Here is a 19,284-nt window from a genome sequence, read left to right as displayed (position 1 = left end):
ATGCGTTGTGACAAGCAGAATTTTGAATGTGTAGAGTGCTGTTTGATGGTTTGCTCGTTGTACGCAGAAGGTGTCAACACTTCTCGCGATGCGGTCAATGCGTTTCTTGGCTTTCATCCCATCAATAATTGCAGGAGACAGATTAACACCAGGTAGAGGTGTTGTACGGTAATTGAAAAGAGGTTAACTCTTCTCCTCAGAATTTTGCCATAGTCTCTTAACCGTTTGAAAGGCACGCTCTGCCTCACCGTTTGAGCTCTGAAAGTGCGAACTAGAGACTACAACAATACGATGTGAAATGAACGTGGACTGCCGTACGTTTGAATAAAACATCCATACCATTCATACGGATAAATTTTTAACGGTATTTATTCTTTTATAACAATAGCTATCACACAGTTGGGTATTCGCTATTATGGTAAAGTTTTTCAACATGCTAACACCGCATATCTTGTTACGTTGTGCGATCCCAAAACTGTATAACAGAGGTATTGGTACGTACTGTACTGTATACATGTATGTTGTGGTATGTTTCATTATTACATGTATGCTGTCCAAATAATTTATTGATAGTTTAGATTATTGTATGGAAAAACCTCTAAAGAAGTCCCCATGTATATAGACACTGACTTCCGTTGTTTGTTACCATTATTTACAAACGGTTTTATATTATCCTGATTATAGTCTTTATTCTTGCAGTATACCGGAGAATGACTTCGCATTTTTCTGCCCTCCCAAATAATGGCGAATTTATCATAGCAGTTAATATTAGCACACAACATACAATACATGTATATAGTAAGTACACGTGAAGGGCGCAATTTACACTTGTCGGAGATGGAATTAAGTGGCAATGTGTGAATATTTGATTGGACGATAGGTTCCCGGTATGTAAATTACTTTTTGGCCTATTTTGTCTAAGTCACATATGTTTTGTCAATGGTATTCACAGCAAGAAGTAAACCAATCAGCGTGGTCTTCACCAGAAACTTAAGACCGCTCAGAGAGGCCTGCACTATTAGTTGAAGACAACTCAGTTTGATCCTCTAGTTGTTTTTCTCAATGATAATTTGATGTAAACCTCCTTCCCACTAGAGTGTTATATTTATCAGCTCGTTTTAAATATCATTCTTACAAATAGATGTTTTACATATGTTGTGATTTGCATTTTATTGAATAGATAATGAAATATTTGAAAGATGTTTTCATTCCGCTTTTGGGGACTATTGATTATTGATTAATGGAGAGTATAAAGTGTAGTGTATCTGTTTTATGAAGTTCAATATGATGTTGATTCATGTAGTCATGCCGGAGTTATTTCCCTTTATGTGACAATCGGGTCGTAGTATATTGGCTGTAATACGACTACGCTGTTCTCTGCTAGTTTCTTTCCTGGTGTTTAAAGTCATAATATTGATAAGTTCTTTATCATGTTAATATGGACTACCTTTAACATAAAAATATAAAACATGTAGTTGAAATAAAAAAGGAGACAATATGTATTCAGAGATTTTATTAGTAAGTCAACAGCAAAGCATTTCACACAAAAAAAGGACTAAGAAAATATTCAAAATAATATAAAATGCAAATTTATAAATATTACATGTATGTTAATAAAAAAGACATAAGTTAACAAAAATAATATCCGAGCTAGATTTCTCTGAGCACAGAAATTCGGACGGATTTTTAAGTAACAGAAGACATTTTCTTCCTACTATATACTGGTAATGATAATTTAAGGGTTTATTTATATAAAAAATATCCAGCAATATGTATTTGATTAGCAAAAGACAAAAGGAGAGCGCCAGGACATGACCTTTATGTGAAAATTTCACAACTTTCAGTGATTATTATAAAATAAAGCATAGATTCTTCAAGTAGTTTTCTACACAAAATACAGTACAGAGCCTTCAGCACTCTTACTAGTGTAAGTTATATGCAAATATATAAATCCCACATAAATAATTTAACAATTATAAGTAATTATACATCAATGGTGATCTCCAAGTCAAATACTCAACACAGTTTCTTTTAGAATCCCTGTCCCACTACACTGTTGTTTTTCACTAACACCTCCTAACCCCCACGCCCACCCCCTCTAAATTTCCGCTTTAATATACATGATATACATGTTATTGTGGCAAAGTTTGGCAGCACACTTCCGTTAAGCAAGTACCTATGTCGGTCAGAGCTACAATATAGCAATCTGAAGTCCATTTTTCGAGTCCCGGTCTAGCCCCGCTTTAATTTTACAGTCCAAACATTTTTATTGATGGTAAAGGTATGGGTTTTTTATGAGCGTTTTAATAAAGCTGTAGTAAAGCTGGAAAGGAAGTTTCCAATCCCTAGTTTCAACATACGGCAGCAGTTCGAGGAGCCTCAGAACGTCTCCATCATGTAAACATCAAATATTTTCAACTAAAACAAGAGAGAGAACTTTCGAATGAATTATAAGAATCAACGTAGTGTCAATTTGTTTCGGTTTCATTACCTACTACAGTACACATTTAAGTATGACACAACTCACTTATGTTAAATCCTGTTGCGATATATACATAATAACGAAATAACTTAACATGAATTATCATAGAAAACAATATGACATACGATATTATGTTTGTGTAATACTGAAAGCAAGATGAATCCATGTGACAGTGCAAAACCTGGTCAATAAAATATTTCACTCAGGATGTAATCGTACACTGGACGGGTATAATTCAGATATGATCACGAGACCTGGATGGACATAATTCAGATATGATCACGAGACCTGGACGGGCAAAATTCATATATGATCACAAACACTGGACGGGCATAATTCAGATATGATCACGTTCACTGGACGGGCATAACTCATATATCATCACGAACACTGGCCGGGCATAATTCATATATGATCACGAACACTGGACGGGTATAATTCAGATATGATCACGAGCCCTGGATGGACATAATTCAGATATGATGACGAGACATGGACGGGCAAAATTCATATATGATCAAGAACACTGGACGGGTATAATTCACATATGATCACGTTCACTGGACGGGTATAATTCAGATATGATCACGTTCACTGGACGGGCATAACTCATATATCATCACGAACACTGGACGGGCATAATTCATATATGATCACGAACACTGGACGGGCATAATTCATATATGATCACGAACACTGGACGGGCATAATTCAGATATGATCACGTTCACTAGACGGGCATAACTCAGATATGATCATAGATACTGGACGGGTATAATTCAGATATGATCACGAACACTGGGCATGTCTATTTAATTTATGATCACGTTCACTGGAAGGAAGTTAAATTAAAATAATCATATACTCGACGGATTAAAGTCTCATTCGGAAATATTCTCTTTGTTTGTGCGATTTTGTAATATGCTCATTGGAATTAAATGTTTTTTAATGTCACAACCCTAGCTATGAAGACATGACTAACTTATATGTGACCTAGCTTTACATGGAGGGTTACTTCGATGAAACAGAAGACGGTTGAACTTCTATGTCAATTAGTCCTATTTTTAGGATCCCCTGTGGACTAACGTGTTATTGTGACACTAAAAAGGAATGATTAAAATTCTTATTTCCTTACGAAATGACGAATTTGATCTGAGTTTCGTGTACGTCAAGGTACATTGTAACCGCTTTGTTCTTTGTAGTAATGACGGCTTGATGTCATTTTTGTCACTATCATGTTTGCCTTCTGCTTATTCATGTCCAGGTGTATTGAATACAGTATAACAGTTCTGGGGCTGCTTGTATAGAATCCAGTAAGCATAAAGGTCAATTACATTGTAAAAATAATTTTAAATCTGTAATACATCACATTATTCTTCAGCTAAAATACACATATACATTTTCAATTTTAAATTAAATTTTTTAAATGAAAAACACACTATCGCATCTAAAATGACATAATTTTAAAACTGTTGAAATTTGAATTAGTTTGTTAATATAATTAAGCTTATAGAGAATATACAGGAGGGGAAATGCATCTGACGCAAAAGCATTTAGTCATAACGACTGTGTATCTCTGTAAAAAAAGATGTATTGACTCGCCTTTTTATGGAAAGATTACGCTTTAGAGTTGGTTCAAGCAACGTCGCGTAAGTATTTTACGACAGCTTGCACATGCGCAAAATCATCATAACACGTCAAGAAGGTGTTTTTAATACATGAATGCGGTTAGGCAAATAATTCCAATACGTAGTGTTCTTTTACAGTTAATAGCACTTGTATGACAAATTAAGTACTTATTGAAAGTTAAGAACTTTATTTATCCAGAATAGACTGATATGCACGTAATAAGCTGCGTTATACAACAGAAGTTTTGTTCTTGTAAGTTTTAACTGTAGAACAATTAAATGATTAAATGATTAAATGAGTAAACATACATTAGATATATATTAACATTTCAATTGTTCATTCTGTCAGCACTTTTAAAATTCAGACAAATATGAAATTATATATTAACTAAGATTCGTTACCCGATGAAACTATGAAGTACACAAAACTGTTAAAACTCTGTAACTTTAATCAGAACGTATGCTTTCGACTTTGTCACCGTCTCCATAGTTCGGACGCGATTGTTCACAGGAGTTACTTCCTCTTGACAATTTGTCTGTCACGCGCAGCAGGTGAGGTTCATATAAACCTTAACTTACCAAAAACAACCTGAAGTTTGATAAATGCTGCACAAGTTTCATTTAATTATCTCACGCGCATGATACTGACTGAGGTAAGGAGATGGATATATGGTATTCAAACGTTCAGTATAATAAAGATCTCCATTAAACAATTTTCTCTGTTCCAAAATCAGCAAGGCGTTTCATTTTTTATGTCCATCCTTGCATTTGCAACCATTTTGTAACTTTTGACATTTAGCATTTGATCTCAAATGATCTTACCAGAGTAAGTGCATATAAACCTATAAATCAATTACGTTGATAATCTTTGTCAGAAGACGTATACAAGGAACTAGCTTGGAAAAACAAGGAAAAACCTAATAATTTTCTTTTTAATTTTAAAACGGCATTATGGACATCCCTGTCGTGTATAACGTTTTATTTAAAAACTTGTTGGTGAAACTGATTGTTTTTGTTATTTTTCATTTAAAAAAATACGGCCCAATGTTTCATTCATACACGTTTTAAAACAAATGCAGCAGTTTGCCTTTTTACTCGTGTTTTGGAAATAAAACACTTGGTATATGTGGTTAAACCCCTCCCCACCTTTTCGATCGAGCTTTCGCGCTTGTACTTTCGCACGTAAAAGAATTAGCTGCTATCTTACTCAACTGTAAAGAGAAAATAAGGCTTTATATGTGAATTTACATTGCACAATCAATAACTAGGAAACTTAATGAACTATTACACAATATCACAATCATATCCACAAACTAAAATATAACTAAGTATACATTGAAAAATAATATGATAAAAAATAACCAAAAACAAAAACAACAAAACAAAAACAAAATAAAAACCCTGTAAAATTCACCTTTTCAATTAAATCAAACAAATATATAAATCAGATACCTAAGGAAGAAAGTTATTTCCCTTTTCTTTTCTAATGCTATGCATGCCTAATCTATGTTTAAAAGCAGTCATCAACTTCATGTATATCAAAAATGATATTAAATGGCTAATGTTGTACAAACAGCTTTAGTACAATATTCTGTACGGAGTAATTTTAAAAACAGGAAAACACTATTTTCTTTACGGCATTATGACGTAGAATAGAAACTGCAATGTACATACTCCTTTGTTTACATTTTCCCATTTTTTTACGATATCTTGAACACTTGATTGTTCTCACATAAAGGCTGAAGCCAGGGCTTGTCCGTATCTGTGAATAACATTCCGCTGTACCCTTTTTACACATTTTGTGTTTCGTTAGTGATTTGCGCTAGAACTCCCGAGCATCGCTTTCTGTTTAAAAAAGAAAAAATAACAATAAAAGCAAAAATTCATCTACAATGTGTCAATTGTAAATGAATATATTTAAAAGTGTCAAATTCACGTAATTATATATTTATTGGACAAATACAATTAATGCTAATTATGCGTACTAGTTGAACCCTTCACAATATTGGGGATACGATTAAATATAGAGAATTGAACAGTGACTGTTTATTGGTTTTTGTCAAAAACAGAATAAATAACTTAACATTTTTCAGTCGGCAAACCCTAAGTTGTCAGTCAATAAGGTGCTAACGTTTTGCAAATATTACGTGTGCAGTCTGCATGCATTGAACTTAAAATACAAATCATAGACTTTTTTCTAAAAAAAACCCTAATAATTTTCTTTTTAATTTTAAAACGGCATTATGGACATCCCTGTCGTGTATAACGTTTTATTTAAAAACTTGTTGGTGAAACTGATTGTTTTTGTTATTTTTCATTTAAAAAAATACGGCCCAATGTTTCATTCATACACGTTTTAAAACAAATGCAGCAGTTTGCCTTTTTACTCGTGTTTTGGAAATAAAACACTTGGTATATGTGGTTAAACCCCTCCCCACCTTTTCGATCGAGCTTTCGCGCTTGTACTTTCGCACGTAAAAGAATTAGCTGCTATCTTACTCAACTGTAAAGAGAAAATAAGGCGTTATATGCACTCATCCTTTCTGAATGACTGAATAACACGAGGAGAAGGTGTAATCAATATACATGTATGACAACCATATATAACTATATATATATAGCTGTATAAAATGATCATAATATATTTTGAGTTGAGTTCCACACAGACAGATATATTGGTAACACTTAGTATAGGACAGAAAAGGTCCAATAACAACAATCTGTCTTACCGGATAACATCCAACGACGTGCCAATATCTGCTGCTTGGTGTTAAGTTTTGCCCTGGCTTTCAGATCTAAGGTGTCATAAGAAAATTTCATAATAATGATAGATTATTCAGATAAGAATATACGTGAATTCATTGTCTGATAGTGTCAATCTTTTAAAATCATAATCAATCCAATATAATTTTCCAGTTTTTAAACAAAAACATAAACATATTTTGTCAACAAAAAAGGACATGATTGGAAGGCAACTTCGACTTGAAATAAAACAAAATGTTATTAACATTATGAACAGAATTCAAAATCTCCTTGTTTTTGTATCATTCGAAATAATTAAAAGAAAAGATCGAAACAATGTCAGATGTTATGCACATTGCGTTTTATCAAAATAAAGGAAAAGAATGATATATAAACATTTTGTCTTAGTTTACTGGAATTGATTGAAATACCTTTTTTGTTCTGCTCTTTTTTCCACTTTTTTGTAAAACAGTATCTGACCATCTTTAATGGCCACACCACCAAGTTAAACGGCACAGGGACTCTCCGTCGGAATTCCATGATCACCTGACTTCTATGGAATCGCCAGAACTGGTCCGAGTTATTCTTTATTTCCTCAAATCGAAAACTATCAAAAAAGGAAACAGTATGATTTTGTATTGAGATAACATAACACACGTTATAAACATAGGTATACCTAACATATTAATATAAAGAAGAACATTACCTGTGGTTGTTTACCTGTGAAACGTTGATGAGGAGAGGATTGTGTAAGTGTGTGTGTATGTGACTATTTCGTATTGTGCCGGTTCATAACATTTCTGTCCACCCTCCTAGATCTTATGTATGTATGATTGCATTCTATTTCTCTATCGGCTCCCGCAGTAGAAAAAGGGTTATACATAAATTTATCTGCTGCCAAACTTACGTACAGGGTAACATACATTGTTAGTAGAAAGATATTATATACAAAAGACATAGGAGAGTTACGGTGAGAGCTGTATGTGTAGACTACACAATGCAACTTTCAATGATAGCTATGTAGTATAAGAGTAATTGGTTTTGAGTAGAACGAATTTTGTTTTTCTTTTTCAAATTGGAATTATTGACAACTTGGGTACAAGACCGTGAACCTTAAAGGAGACGTTAGACGTAGTGCATGTATGATATATAATAGTGCAATGCATATCGTTACATAAATAAAAGGTTTACAAATACGTGATTTATCATTTCTTTTTAGAGTTATAAAATGAGCCTATGGTTTGGTTTTCATTTTTCTTTTAGCAATCGCCCGGCTATCTATACCATAAATTAACGTGAAATAGGAACAAATACAATAAATTGTTTACCATTTGTTAACCAAGATGTGTTGCACGTGTTCGTGAATTCTAAGTACCGCTAGTTCGACTGTACGCCTTTTTTGTGACGTCACAATTCAATCAAAAGTTTGTGATATCATACTATTGTCCCAGTTATGATGTCACTATTGAAATTATGGGAACCTACTGGCAATCAGAGGTCTGCTTGTTGGTATTGAACGTGCGTTCATAACATAATTTATGTAATATTGAGAGACTGATAACAAAGTGCTTACGAGATACAAGGGGTTATTGTTTTGTTACAGTAACTATTGATCCTGTTTTTATATGTACATAATGAAATGGTTACTATATGTGAAAGAAAGTTGAAATGAATATCTCGACAAATGTCTTTATCCTCGTTGATAAAGGCAAAGTACAAATGTACTTAAGAAATAGCTCAACCGAGACTCGGTTTGTATTTAGTGTTGAATCCATTTAAACCACCTAATGAACCCGAAGTCCAAATCTTTGAACCGGGACGGGAACGACACCAGATACCAATTACACTATTAATTAAGCTTGTGGAAGTAATCACAAAGGATAGTATGATGCTTTCAAAATTGCTATTAATGGCACCATAAATTCTGAAGAAACCCATCAAATACTCACCTGAACATAGCGATAATAAGATTCACCAATAACAGGTTCAGAATCAGGACGAAAAATCCAGACATAAGGGTGACCATCCAGTCTTTTTCAGGGCACCTCTCGATGTCGCGGTCGTTCATGTAGACGGTTTCATTGAAACTGCAGCTGCCAGTTGAATCCTCTCCTAATTTTGAAAGATGTAATTGTGTTATTATTATGAATTTGAAAGCCTTCGTAACTAAATTCGGCCGGAACACTTATTGCATGACTAACAACTCAAACAACGAATCAATATCCAAACTTAAGTTAATGGGTAAGATTGCCGATATTTTGTCAATCAATTTTGTTTAGCTAGAGATTCCTTGCCCATATCACACGTGATGTGCTTTATTTCCTAAATCTATAATCGGAACTAATTGCTGCATTCGTTTTAATGTGGCGGTTATACGTACGGAGATATTAGACTGCTAATGTTGTTGAAAAGTACGGATCAACTTCTCCAGTATGATGCATAATGCACTGTGCAGAGACAAAACAAACCATCGCTGATTTCAATACTATTAGTGTCGAAAACTAAATGCATCTGACCTGTACATTTACCTCCGAGCCAACTTTATAATTCTCGTTTCGAATAAAACAACTGGACACGTTTCTAGGTCGGATGGGATATAACATGTTAGTTGCAACATGGGACTCAGAAAGCGCTAAAAGTTATGGATGTATTGTTTTCATATCGGTTTGATGTCTTCTCTCGTCGACTAATAGTTCAAATAAGTGCACATAGGTAGACGACGTTTTGTTGCTTTTCTATTATTTGCTTTATATTTGTTTATCTATTGGGTTATGTTTAGTTATTTTATTTACCATTTTTGTTCATACGTTTAGCATAAATGAGAAATACAAATGTTGACGAAAATAGTGTATTATAACAGGAATCCTAAGGACGGTGTAAATAGGATAGAACGACATATCAGATGTACGATCATACTCTGGTATACGGGGAAAATTTGATAATAAGATTTTCGATGGAAATCGAATACATGTCAATCTGTCAATGTTCAATGTGTCCTAACTATGTTACTCACCTTCGATTTCACTTTTGAACTCGCCGTAAATAGACCAGTAAGGGTAATATATGATTCTCCAGACACTCCAATATCTCATGCCAAGAGGTGAGAACATGTCGTAGTGGTTTGGGTAGAGATTGGCATGGTAAAATACTCCAGCACTCAAGACAAACACCGCCATGATAATCACAAATCGCATCAGCTCTTTTAGCTGAAAGGGGAAATTGAGAGGTAATTTTAAAGGATTTAAAGGTACATGGAGAAAGGAATGTCAAGTCCTCTGAGCGAGAACCAGGGAAACGACAACAATATTAGCACGGGGAACTAATAAGTATTATTAAAAGCATCAAACCTTATATCACACTAGTAAAAAGCATATTTTTCCCAATAGGATCATGATGACGAATATAAAAAATCGACTTTATTTACGTTGCCAGTTCGTCTGTGAGTAGTCGTCGATGTTTTATGTATACTTAAATTAATTTGCAAACAAAAAACGGAAACATACCCCCTCTTTTAACATGAGGACAGTTGGGCCAATCTTCCTCCTAATCAGTAAAACATGGAGAAACCTCATGAACATGAGAAATAAACCAACGCTGTACAATCGTCTGGATATTCCAAAATCGTCTGTTTCGTAACCAAATCGGAAACATATCCCAGTGATAAGGACGAAGTACGACAAAGCGTCCATTCCATTCCAGAAGTTGTGCATGTGGTTCCAGGCTCTTCTCCTCCATTGCATCGGGTGCAAACGTTGCTGGGAAAATACACATACAAGCTGTTGAACACCTTCACGCTTGTCTAAAGCAAAATGCCCAGATAGGAGAATTCTTTAGCAGAAAAATGCTGAAATAGCCAATATCTGGTGAAAACATCAATCAAAAAAATTTGGGAAAAAGCTCGGGTTTTAAAATATAAAAAGGTGGATATCAAATCCCACAAGTGGGAATTCTTTTTAGTGATTTATTGTTCGAAATGATGCATTTTTTTTGTAATTTTGTGGTGTTGGTGATGGATGATTGTTCATACACAGACTTGACAAACGTCGGTAGATGGGTTCTGTATATACAAATTACACACACCAATGTTGTGTATTCAGCCATGTTATATTTCTCTCACTGGGGTTAACATGCATCGTTAATGTACCATAGAAGATTGCAGATAATATAGCAAGGGAAACAAATCTTACTGATGAAGATAACTTTCTATGATAATGTTACAGCTTTGTTCACTGTATCAGGAATGATTGGAAAACTTGAAAATAATCAAGTATCAGTATATACAGATGAAGGTGCACATTTTGTAAATATCATTGAATTATCATAAATAATTCGAAATTATGCTTTATCACAGGTTTCGTCAAAATATTGATATGCGTAACTATAAAATGATACAAGAAAGAGGTTTAGTTGTTCTATTGTCTACCATTATCCCAATAGCTGCATAAACCTGCCAAATAAAAAAAAGGAAACTCACCCCGATCGTGTAGACGGCCGGTGGCACATATTCCTCGACAATATCTGCAAACAGCCACAGGTACGCGCAGTACTCATAGATTGACTTCTCGTCAATTGGCCATTTGGTTTGTTTAATGTTTGTCATGACAAAAGCACTCAGACAAACCAGGAACAAGCAGAAGAAAAGCTGTCAAATATTGTCATATTAGTAAGACTTGGTTAAGTCAATGGAAACTCTGTATCATGTATAGAAAAAATGTATTATTATAGGGACATAATCACCTCAATTAATAATCCAATAGAAATTATTTCTAACGAATTATATTTTAAAATCAAAGATTCACTGGAAAGAAAATGTGATATTTGCATATAATACTTACGTAGTGGTAAGTAAACTTCATGAATGGAGCCAAGAAGAATGATTTGTTATCATAAACCCGCCACTTACCGCAGGCCGTTTGCCGCTTCTAGAGATTGGTATGAAAGTTTGAAAATTATTACAATTATAAAATCTTTAGCACTAAGGCAAAAGAAAAGTTGTATGTTTGACTTTCTATGAGATGACTACTTAAAAACGTTCAGAGTTAGGTTTAAGTTAGAGTAGAATACTGATACGTTTAATTTCAATAAAATATAACCTTGAACTACACTGTTTGTTAAAAAATATAAATTATCTTATTCAATGAGCTGCCATCTTATGTAATATCATGATATAAATGAAATTACAAAAAAGATAATCATGTGATATCGTAATTATCAATGAGAAAAATAACATTATGCTCATAACAGTAAATAAATATCGGCATTCTTTTTAAACCGGACTTTATTAAGTTTGTCATCAAAGGAATTTGTGTTATAGGACCATTATACCATTTGGTAAAACATTTATTGCTTAATTGAACTTGAACACTGACAGGTCAGTAAGGGCCCCGTCTTGTGGCAATATATCCCCCATAATCATCAAGAAGCAATCTTCCCATATACATGTAGCTGCGCTTGACGTTTGACAATAAAAAATTACAAGGAAGCAAAATATACATTTTACATGTACTATGATGTGAGTCTTGTTTCCTTCCACCTCCATATTTGCTGGGCTAACAGAAATGTAAATACCTGGGCAATTTGTTAGCTTTGATTTGTTTTATTTCACCTTAAATACCCCCCCCATCAAGAGCCAGGGTCAAAGTCAGAGATCCACTTTGTTTTTGACCTTTGGACCCAAACGACCTGAACCTTTAACCCAGTGACCCTGATCTTTGGTCAGTTGACTTACATGTATTCTTCAATTCCGACCAACTTTGCTTCATAATATCTTAACAAAATGTTCATCAGTGAAAAATACAAAACTTGACCTTGAACCTTTTGACACCGTAACCTGGACTTTGGTCAGTTGACTCCTTGTTAAGTTCTGAACAACTTTGCTTCATAATGTCATAACAAAATGTTCATCAGTGAAAAGATACAAAATTTGACCTTGACCTTTGACACCATGACCTTGGCTTTTGGTCAATTGACTCCTTGTTTAGTTCTGACCAATATTGCTTCAAAGTGTCAAAACGAAATGTTCACGACAGACAGACGAACGGACGGATGGACGGACAACCTGATTACTATAGGTCACACGCATCTTCGATGCAGGGCCATTCTAACAGTTATACCTGATTCAAAGCACTGTTTAGAGAAATAATCAGAAATTATCATAACAAAAAATAACTAATAAATCATCACGTGCAAATATACACAAACTCACATTTTTTTTGTACAACTCTTTGGAGTGAAAGAAATCCCCGCCATACCAAATCCTGTTGAAGCTCCTCTGGGGAACATGGTGTGCAACAAACTTGTGAATATTATGTGCTTGGGAAAATTCAAGAGCGCTCTCTGTAATACCCCATACAGATACCTTGTTTTCTCGTTCCAAAACAAAGATAGCTTCATGTTCGTTGTTTTCGTAAAACTTTTGTGTGACATCTATGGCTCTCTGACAAAAAATGCTGTTGACAAACAACATATTTCCAAATTAAACATTTGGTCTAGGTATAAGTCAACTTTTTGCATTAACGTCTACAGGAAGGTTTATGTATATAACATTGACAACAAATGTTTATGAATTTTCTTTACCGTGAGTGTAACAGAAGTTCTTTTTCCATAGCCTCTTCCTTTAAAGCATTTGCCTTCCTTGACATCTTCCTCAGTATAGCACTCGCAATGAGAGCAGTAACTGAAATAGTAAATATAGGTCAATGATCTAGATACGTTAGTTAAATAGTAAATATAGGTCAATGATCTAGATACGTTAGTTAAATAGTAAATATAGGTCAATGATCTAGATACGTTAGTTAAATAGTAAATATAGGTCAATGATCTAGATACGTTAGTTAAATAGTAAATATAGGTCAATGATCTAGATACGTTAGTTAAATAGTAAATATAGGTCAATGATCTAGATACGTTAGTTAAATAGTAAATATAGGTCAATGATCTAGATACGTTAGTTAAATAGTAAATATAGGTCAATGATCTAGATACGTTAGTTAAATAGTAAATATAGGTCAATGATCTAGATACGTTAGTTAAATAGTAAATATAGGTCAATGATCTAGATACGTTAGTTAAATAGTAAATATAGGTCATTGATCTAGATACGTTAGTTAAATGAAGCCATGTTGTCTCACAGGTGGACACTGAATCCCAAAAGGTTATTACTAGTGTCAGTCATGTAAATTCGTCAATGTGATACCTGGTTATCGTTAAAAAAAAAAACTAATTGCAAAACAAGTGATAGTGTTAAACCACAACAAAAGAAATAACATTTCGACAAGCATTTAATACGACATAAAATTGAGACGAGGCATTCATATTACTACTATATTGAAGTAGGTGAGTATAAACTAAGATATAAGGGCCAATTTTAAAAACAGGTAGCTTTCACTTTTGTGCAATATGCACAAGTTTGTCCATCAAATTTTGGGAGATTGTGACGTCACTTTACTATTGTAGTGTAAGAACAAGGAATTATGACGTCATGATGTTGTTCTTTTGAAATAAACCTGGAGACCAAATCATTTTAAGGTTTTTCGTTAATCTCTAGACGATATTCTTGTTTTCGTTTCAACTACAATATTACCAGGATAGCTATCTTATTTAAGAAACAATACAAATATTGTTGATATTTACGGATAGGCTCATTAGAACGTTTCCAAAATAATTCTGCCATCTCCTTTTTGTTCGTTAGGACTGCCCAAAGGAGTAAGTCGGAAGGCGTCATGATTTTTCTTTCTTTTTCCTTTTTTCTTTCTTTTTCTTCCCGTTTTTTCTCTTTTTCTGTGTTTCTTTCTTTTCTCTTGACTTGTTTTTTAATTGTGGAAGGGTAGGGCGTTGTGACTGGAACGAAAGCAAATTCTATTGAACACAACATTCAGGTTATAGCTAAATATTCAAGAACATTTGAGATGAACGTTGTTTGATAATTAAAAGCTAGGGTTACACAGCCATCGTAATATTAGTTAAAATTGTACCAATTTTGTAGGATATTATTTCACATCCAATCATCCATACGTCTTCTTTGTCTTGTGGGAAACCGTCATCTTCAGGAAACTGTAAAATAATGCAAGTGAGGTGTAGACACATTCAATGTAGAAACTTATACAGTTACTGTAGATGGGTGTATTTGATGATTCAGGTTAACGCATGTTATATCATTTGAAAAGTGAGCGGCGGCAATTTTGAAATTAAATGACATTCTTAATTTTTGATTTAGATGATATGTAGACTGAAAGATAATTTAATTATAGACATCACTGTTTACCCCGAACTTATCGGTTATTCAAACGTCAAAATCAGCATACCTTTATAATATCTGCAGTACAGGAACCCGTCTGTAAGATAATGGATATAAATATACATTTAACAGCGTGGGGAGAAATGTTTAGTTGAGTCAATAAATATCCGAAGTTGACTTTTGTTTCTTAATCGAATAGTTTAAGTTGTTGAACACCTAACTTTGATATCTTAGCCATAGCCCGATTGTTATATATTGGACATACATCGGTGTGATTATTCAGGTATTATAAAATAGAAATCATTCGGACAAATAAGTCATCATTTAGTTATCTTGAATGAATCAAAAATGACCTTTAAGCAAGTTTTTTTTACCTGATCATCTTGTTTCTCATCTCTTTCTCTCCATATCTGTATATATAAATAAAGACATTTAATTTTCATGCTTCAGTACAAGTGATTTTTTATTGAAAATAAGAGGTTCGCCCAATTAACGGTTTTATTTGCAATCAAATGCTTTCATATTAGTAAAATCGAGGAAAGGCGAGCACATATCCATTACATTTGACGAGAACATAGAATGATAAGAATCCATAAACACCGTCTGTATAATAAATCCGAAAAAGGACAAGACGAATAAAAGTGAAGAATGAAGGTAAGATAAACACATAGGCTTAAAATGACCTCTAGTTTAATGCATTGTAATGACTTATTTTACTATATCTTTCAAATTTTTCTCATTGCTATTTATTCCGGCTCTTTCTTGTCCTTTTATGGTTGGAAAGAATTCAGTAGTGAATGACTCTAGGAATAAATGATAGTGTGTTAAGTTCCTGATGATTTCAAATACCATTTATGGCATTAAACATATATTGCTTATAGGTACAGTAGCTACCAAATGTATCCTTTTTAGGTCTCTGTCAGTCCACTGGTGTGTATTTGATGACAGACTTTTATAGATGTTGTGACACAGTGTGTATATTGCTCTTTACATGTATAAGGTGTATGTACATATGCCTATATCTGAGTTGATTGACTACGCAGCATTGCCCATGTGTGACGTTTTCTTCTGACAGTCAAACAGTACTTGTATGTGAACATATGTGTATGTGAGTTGGTAGGCTGTGTTTGCATGCTGTTTGGCCCCTACAGTTATATATAGGTATGTAATCACGCATATGACTTGATTGGCTGCATATACGTTTTGTTTGTTCCTTGTTGTATATGTGCATCGTATGTGAACGTGAACGTGTATGCGATTGGGTTGCCTGTGTGCATGTTTGTTTGCTCCTAGCAGTTGAGCATGCATGTGAACTTGCGTGTATCAAAGTTGTTTGCTCCTTACAGTTATTCAAGTATGTGCACATGTTTGTATGCGAGTTGGTTGGTTGCATGGTATGTGGTCTTTTCTATTCTTATCGGTTGTACATATGTGTGGACATGTTTGTATGTGAGTCGGTTAGATACTAACTACTAATCTGACTAATTTTGATAATGAATTATAAAAAACAGAATGAGATTGATTATTGCATTATCAATAGCAAAACTTATTCATAACAAGAAATAGTGTATTGTTGTAATCCCTAGAATTATTGTAAATCTTAATCTTTTCACATACATGTTATAAATGCTTAAGCTTAATCAGGAAAAGACGGAACTAATCGTCTTTTCCCCAAAGTGTCAGCAAACATTGGCTCTCCAGCTCAAGGTCGGAGCCAGAACTATTGAGACTGTTCCAGCTGTTAAAAACCTAGGGGTATACTTTGATAGTTCACTGAACATGAAGAAACAAGTGAACGATATTGCCAAATCCTGTTACTACCAGATCAGGAACATCAGCTGTATTCGGCGGTTTTTAACTGCATATGCATGCAATATTTTGGTACATTCACTTGTTACCTCTCGGTTGGATTATGGTAACGCCTTGCTCTGTGGTATATAAGAACTAACTAACTAACTAGTCGTCTGCAGAGGGTCCAGAACACTGCAGCACGGCTAGTTACTCTTACTCGAAAGAGAGAGCACATCACACCTGGGCTTTATTCGTTGCACTGGTTACCCGTATGATACAGGTCGCAGTACAAAATTCTGGTGTACACATACAAGACACTGAATGGCACAGCTCCTCAGTACCTACAGGAGCTTGTTACCCTGTATCAGCCGTCACGATCACTGCGGTCGGAGTCTTTGTTGTGTGTCCCAAAATCTCGTACTGTGACCTACGGAAACAGATACTTTGGGAGGGTTTCGGCTACGTTGTGGAATAGCTTATCATCTGCTATTAGAAAATCAAATACCCTGGCCAAGTTCAAGAGGGACATCAAAACTCACCTCCTCACGTCTGCATTTTAGAATCTTTGCAAAGACGTCATGTAAATACCATCCTTTTATTTGTTCAATGTATAAAAGTGATTGTAGGCCTTTGTTTTTTGTTTTCACAATTATAACCATTACTATTATCCATATGTTGTAAAGCGCTTTAGAGTAATTTTACAAATTATATAGGGCGCTATATGATTGTTGTATATTATTATAAAAGTGAACTAAAAGTTAACCATAGTTATGTCTTAAGATACATGTCCATTCCTTCCTACTTATCTATTGTTTCCTCCTATTTATTTGTCTCTTTCTTTTCTTTCTGCTTAAAACATTACATCAAATTAAATTCAACGTTTAAACGTTCACTACAAAATAACATTTTTATTTGTCAATCTTACTAAAATTAGCGATGCAAAGATCCACTTTATTTTTTTCAGATTAATAAGATTATGTTTGTGCTTTGTTATTATATACCATAGGTGTTTTTCCTTTTATTTGTGTTGTTGATTTTAATACCATACACTATCAATTTAAATTAGGTATATAAAGGCATAGTATGAATTGACAGTAAAACAAGTAAGCGTTCTGATAAGAGAACACATTAAATGTTGATAGTGTAATATAATGTTACCAAAATTCAGAAAAACAAAAAGTTACTACAAAACAAAAACTTTGTTGCTGCAAATCATTATTCACAATTTATTTTATTCTTTGTGTCAAATATAACACAAGTCTCCCTCCCAGTTTATCATGACAAGACTAGTGTCGAATTAATGTACTTTATACAATAATGTGAACTTTTATGCCGTAGTACATATGTATACGGTGTTTGATGCCGTAGTACAAATTATACGGTGTTTGATGCCGTAGTACAAATTATACGGTGTTTGATGACGTAGTATACATGTATACGGTGTTTGATGCCTTTGTACACATTTATACGGCGTTTGATGCCATAGTACAAATTATACGGTGTTTGATGCCGTAGTACAAATTATACGGTGTTTGATGCCGTAGTGCAAATGTATACGGTGTTTGATGCCTTTGTACAAATTAATGTTTGGTGCCGTTGTTTAAATAAATCAGTTTGCCATTGTAACTATGTATACGATGCTTGATGAAGTAATTTAAATACATACGGTGTTTGCTTCCGTTGTATATATTTATATGGTATTTGATGCCGTTGTTAAAATCTATACGGCGTTTGATGCCATACTTTATTTTCATACAGTGGTTTTATGACGTTGTAAAAGCCTACGGGTTGCCGTAGTTCAATTAATATGGTGTTTGGTACCATATTATAAGAGCGAAGATCTTTAATGGTAACACATTCGTGCGTAAACAAAGTTGCTTCCCCTTGCTACACCTTGCCTTTATTTATTTTTGTCCGGAAGTAGACGTCCAGTTGGGAAACCGGAAGTGTATCCTTGAAACAAAGACAATTGTGTTTCAACCCATACATGAACATCTCCATATTGGGAAAACAATACCCATGTTTTAAAACTTGTTTATTAAGATAAAAATTAATATACATTCTGAGTGAAAAAAATCGATCACATACATTTTGATACTAGTACGCATGAAACGTCGTTCAGAGATTATCATACTATGACGTCACAAGCACGTCACACTCCATATGCCTTCATCGGAAGGATAAAAAATAACCGGAAAATCTTGGAACTGATGGCCGTTGCATGTATCTCTTTGTCGTTGCCTCATTTCATTTTAATTTCAGTTTTTGCCACAGGCACAAAAAGTCAAAACGCGGATGTTTTCTGAAGATCCTTTTTGTCATCAACCAGGTTCTGTTAATATTTCTACCGGGAGATATTTACATAAAAAGCCGCATTAAACCAATAGGTCAACGTGGTCATTTAT

At 34.1% G+C, this 19,284-nt stretch overlaps 1 protein-coding gene across 2 annotated transcripts in view; it reads right to left on the bottom strand.

The window, feature by feature from the left end:
* Window positions 1-1,504: 1,504 nt before the first annotated feature.
* The window catches only part of LOC110443289, a 35,530-nt gene continuing 17,750 nt past the window's right edge, over window positions 1,505-19,284 (bottom strand). For both annotated transcript variants that reach the window (XM_021487426.1, XM_021487427.1), the window contains exons 12-25: window positions 15,463-15,498; window positions 15,156-15,185; window positions 14,826-14,904; window positions 14,485-14,691; window positions 13,429-13,528; window positions 13,058-13,301; window positions 11,688-11,774; window positions 11,327-11,494; window positions 10,356-10,607; window positions 9,866-10,058; window positions 8,802-8,964; window positions 7,284-7,459; window positions 6,840-6,905; window positions 1,505-5,955 (exon numbers count right to left, since the gene is read on the bottom strand). In XM_021487426.1, coding sequence (XP_021343101.1) covers window positions 5,933-5,955; window positions 6,840-6,905; window positions 7,284-7,459; window positions 8,802-8,964; window positions 9,866-10,058; window positions 10,356-10,607; window positions 11,327-11,494; window positions 11,688-11,774; window positions 13,058-13,301; window positions 13,429-13,528; window positions 14,485-14,691; window positions 14,826-14,904; window positions 15,156-15,185; window positions 15,463-15,498 — 1,824 coding nt within the window. In that variant the 3' untranslated portion in view covers window positions 1,505-5,932. The remainder of the gene's footprint in view (window positions 5,956-6,839; window positions 6,906-7,283; window positions 7,460-8,801; window positions 8,965-9,865; window positions 10,059-10,355; window positions 10,608-11,326; window positions 11,495-11,687; window positions 11,775-13,057; window positions 13,302-13,428; window positions 13,529-14,484; window positions 14,692-14,825; window positions 14,905-15,155; window positions 15,186-15,462; window positions 15,499-19,284) is intronic.

The sequence above is a fragment of the Mizuhopecten yessoensis genome, unplaced genomic scaffold (assembly GCF_002113885.1).
Source record: "Mizuhopecten yessoensis strain PY_sf001 unplaced genomic scaffold, ASM211388v2 scaffold716337, whole genome shotgun sequence".
Lineage (NCBI taxonomy): Eukaryota > Metazoa > Mollusca > Bivalvia > Pectinida > Pectinidae > Mizuhopecten > Mizuhopecten yessoensis.
Note: the sequence above shows the minus strand (reverse complement) of the source record. Positions and strands in the feature narration are given on the sequence as shown.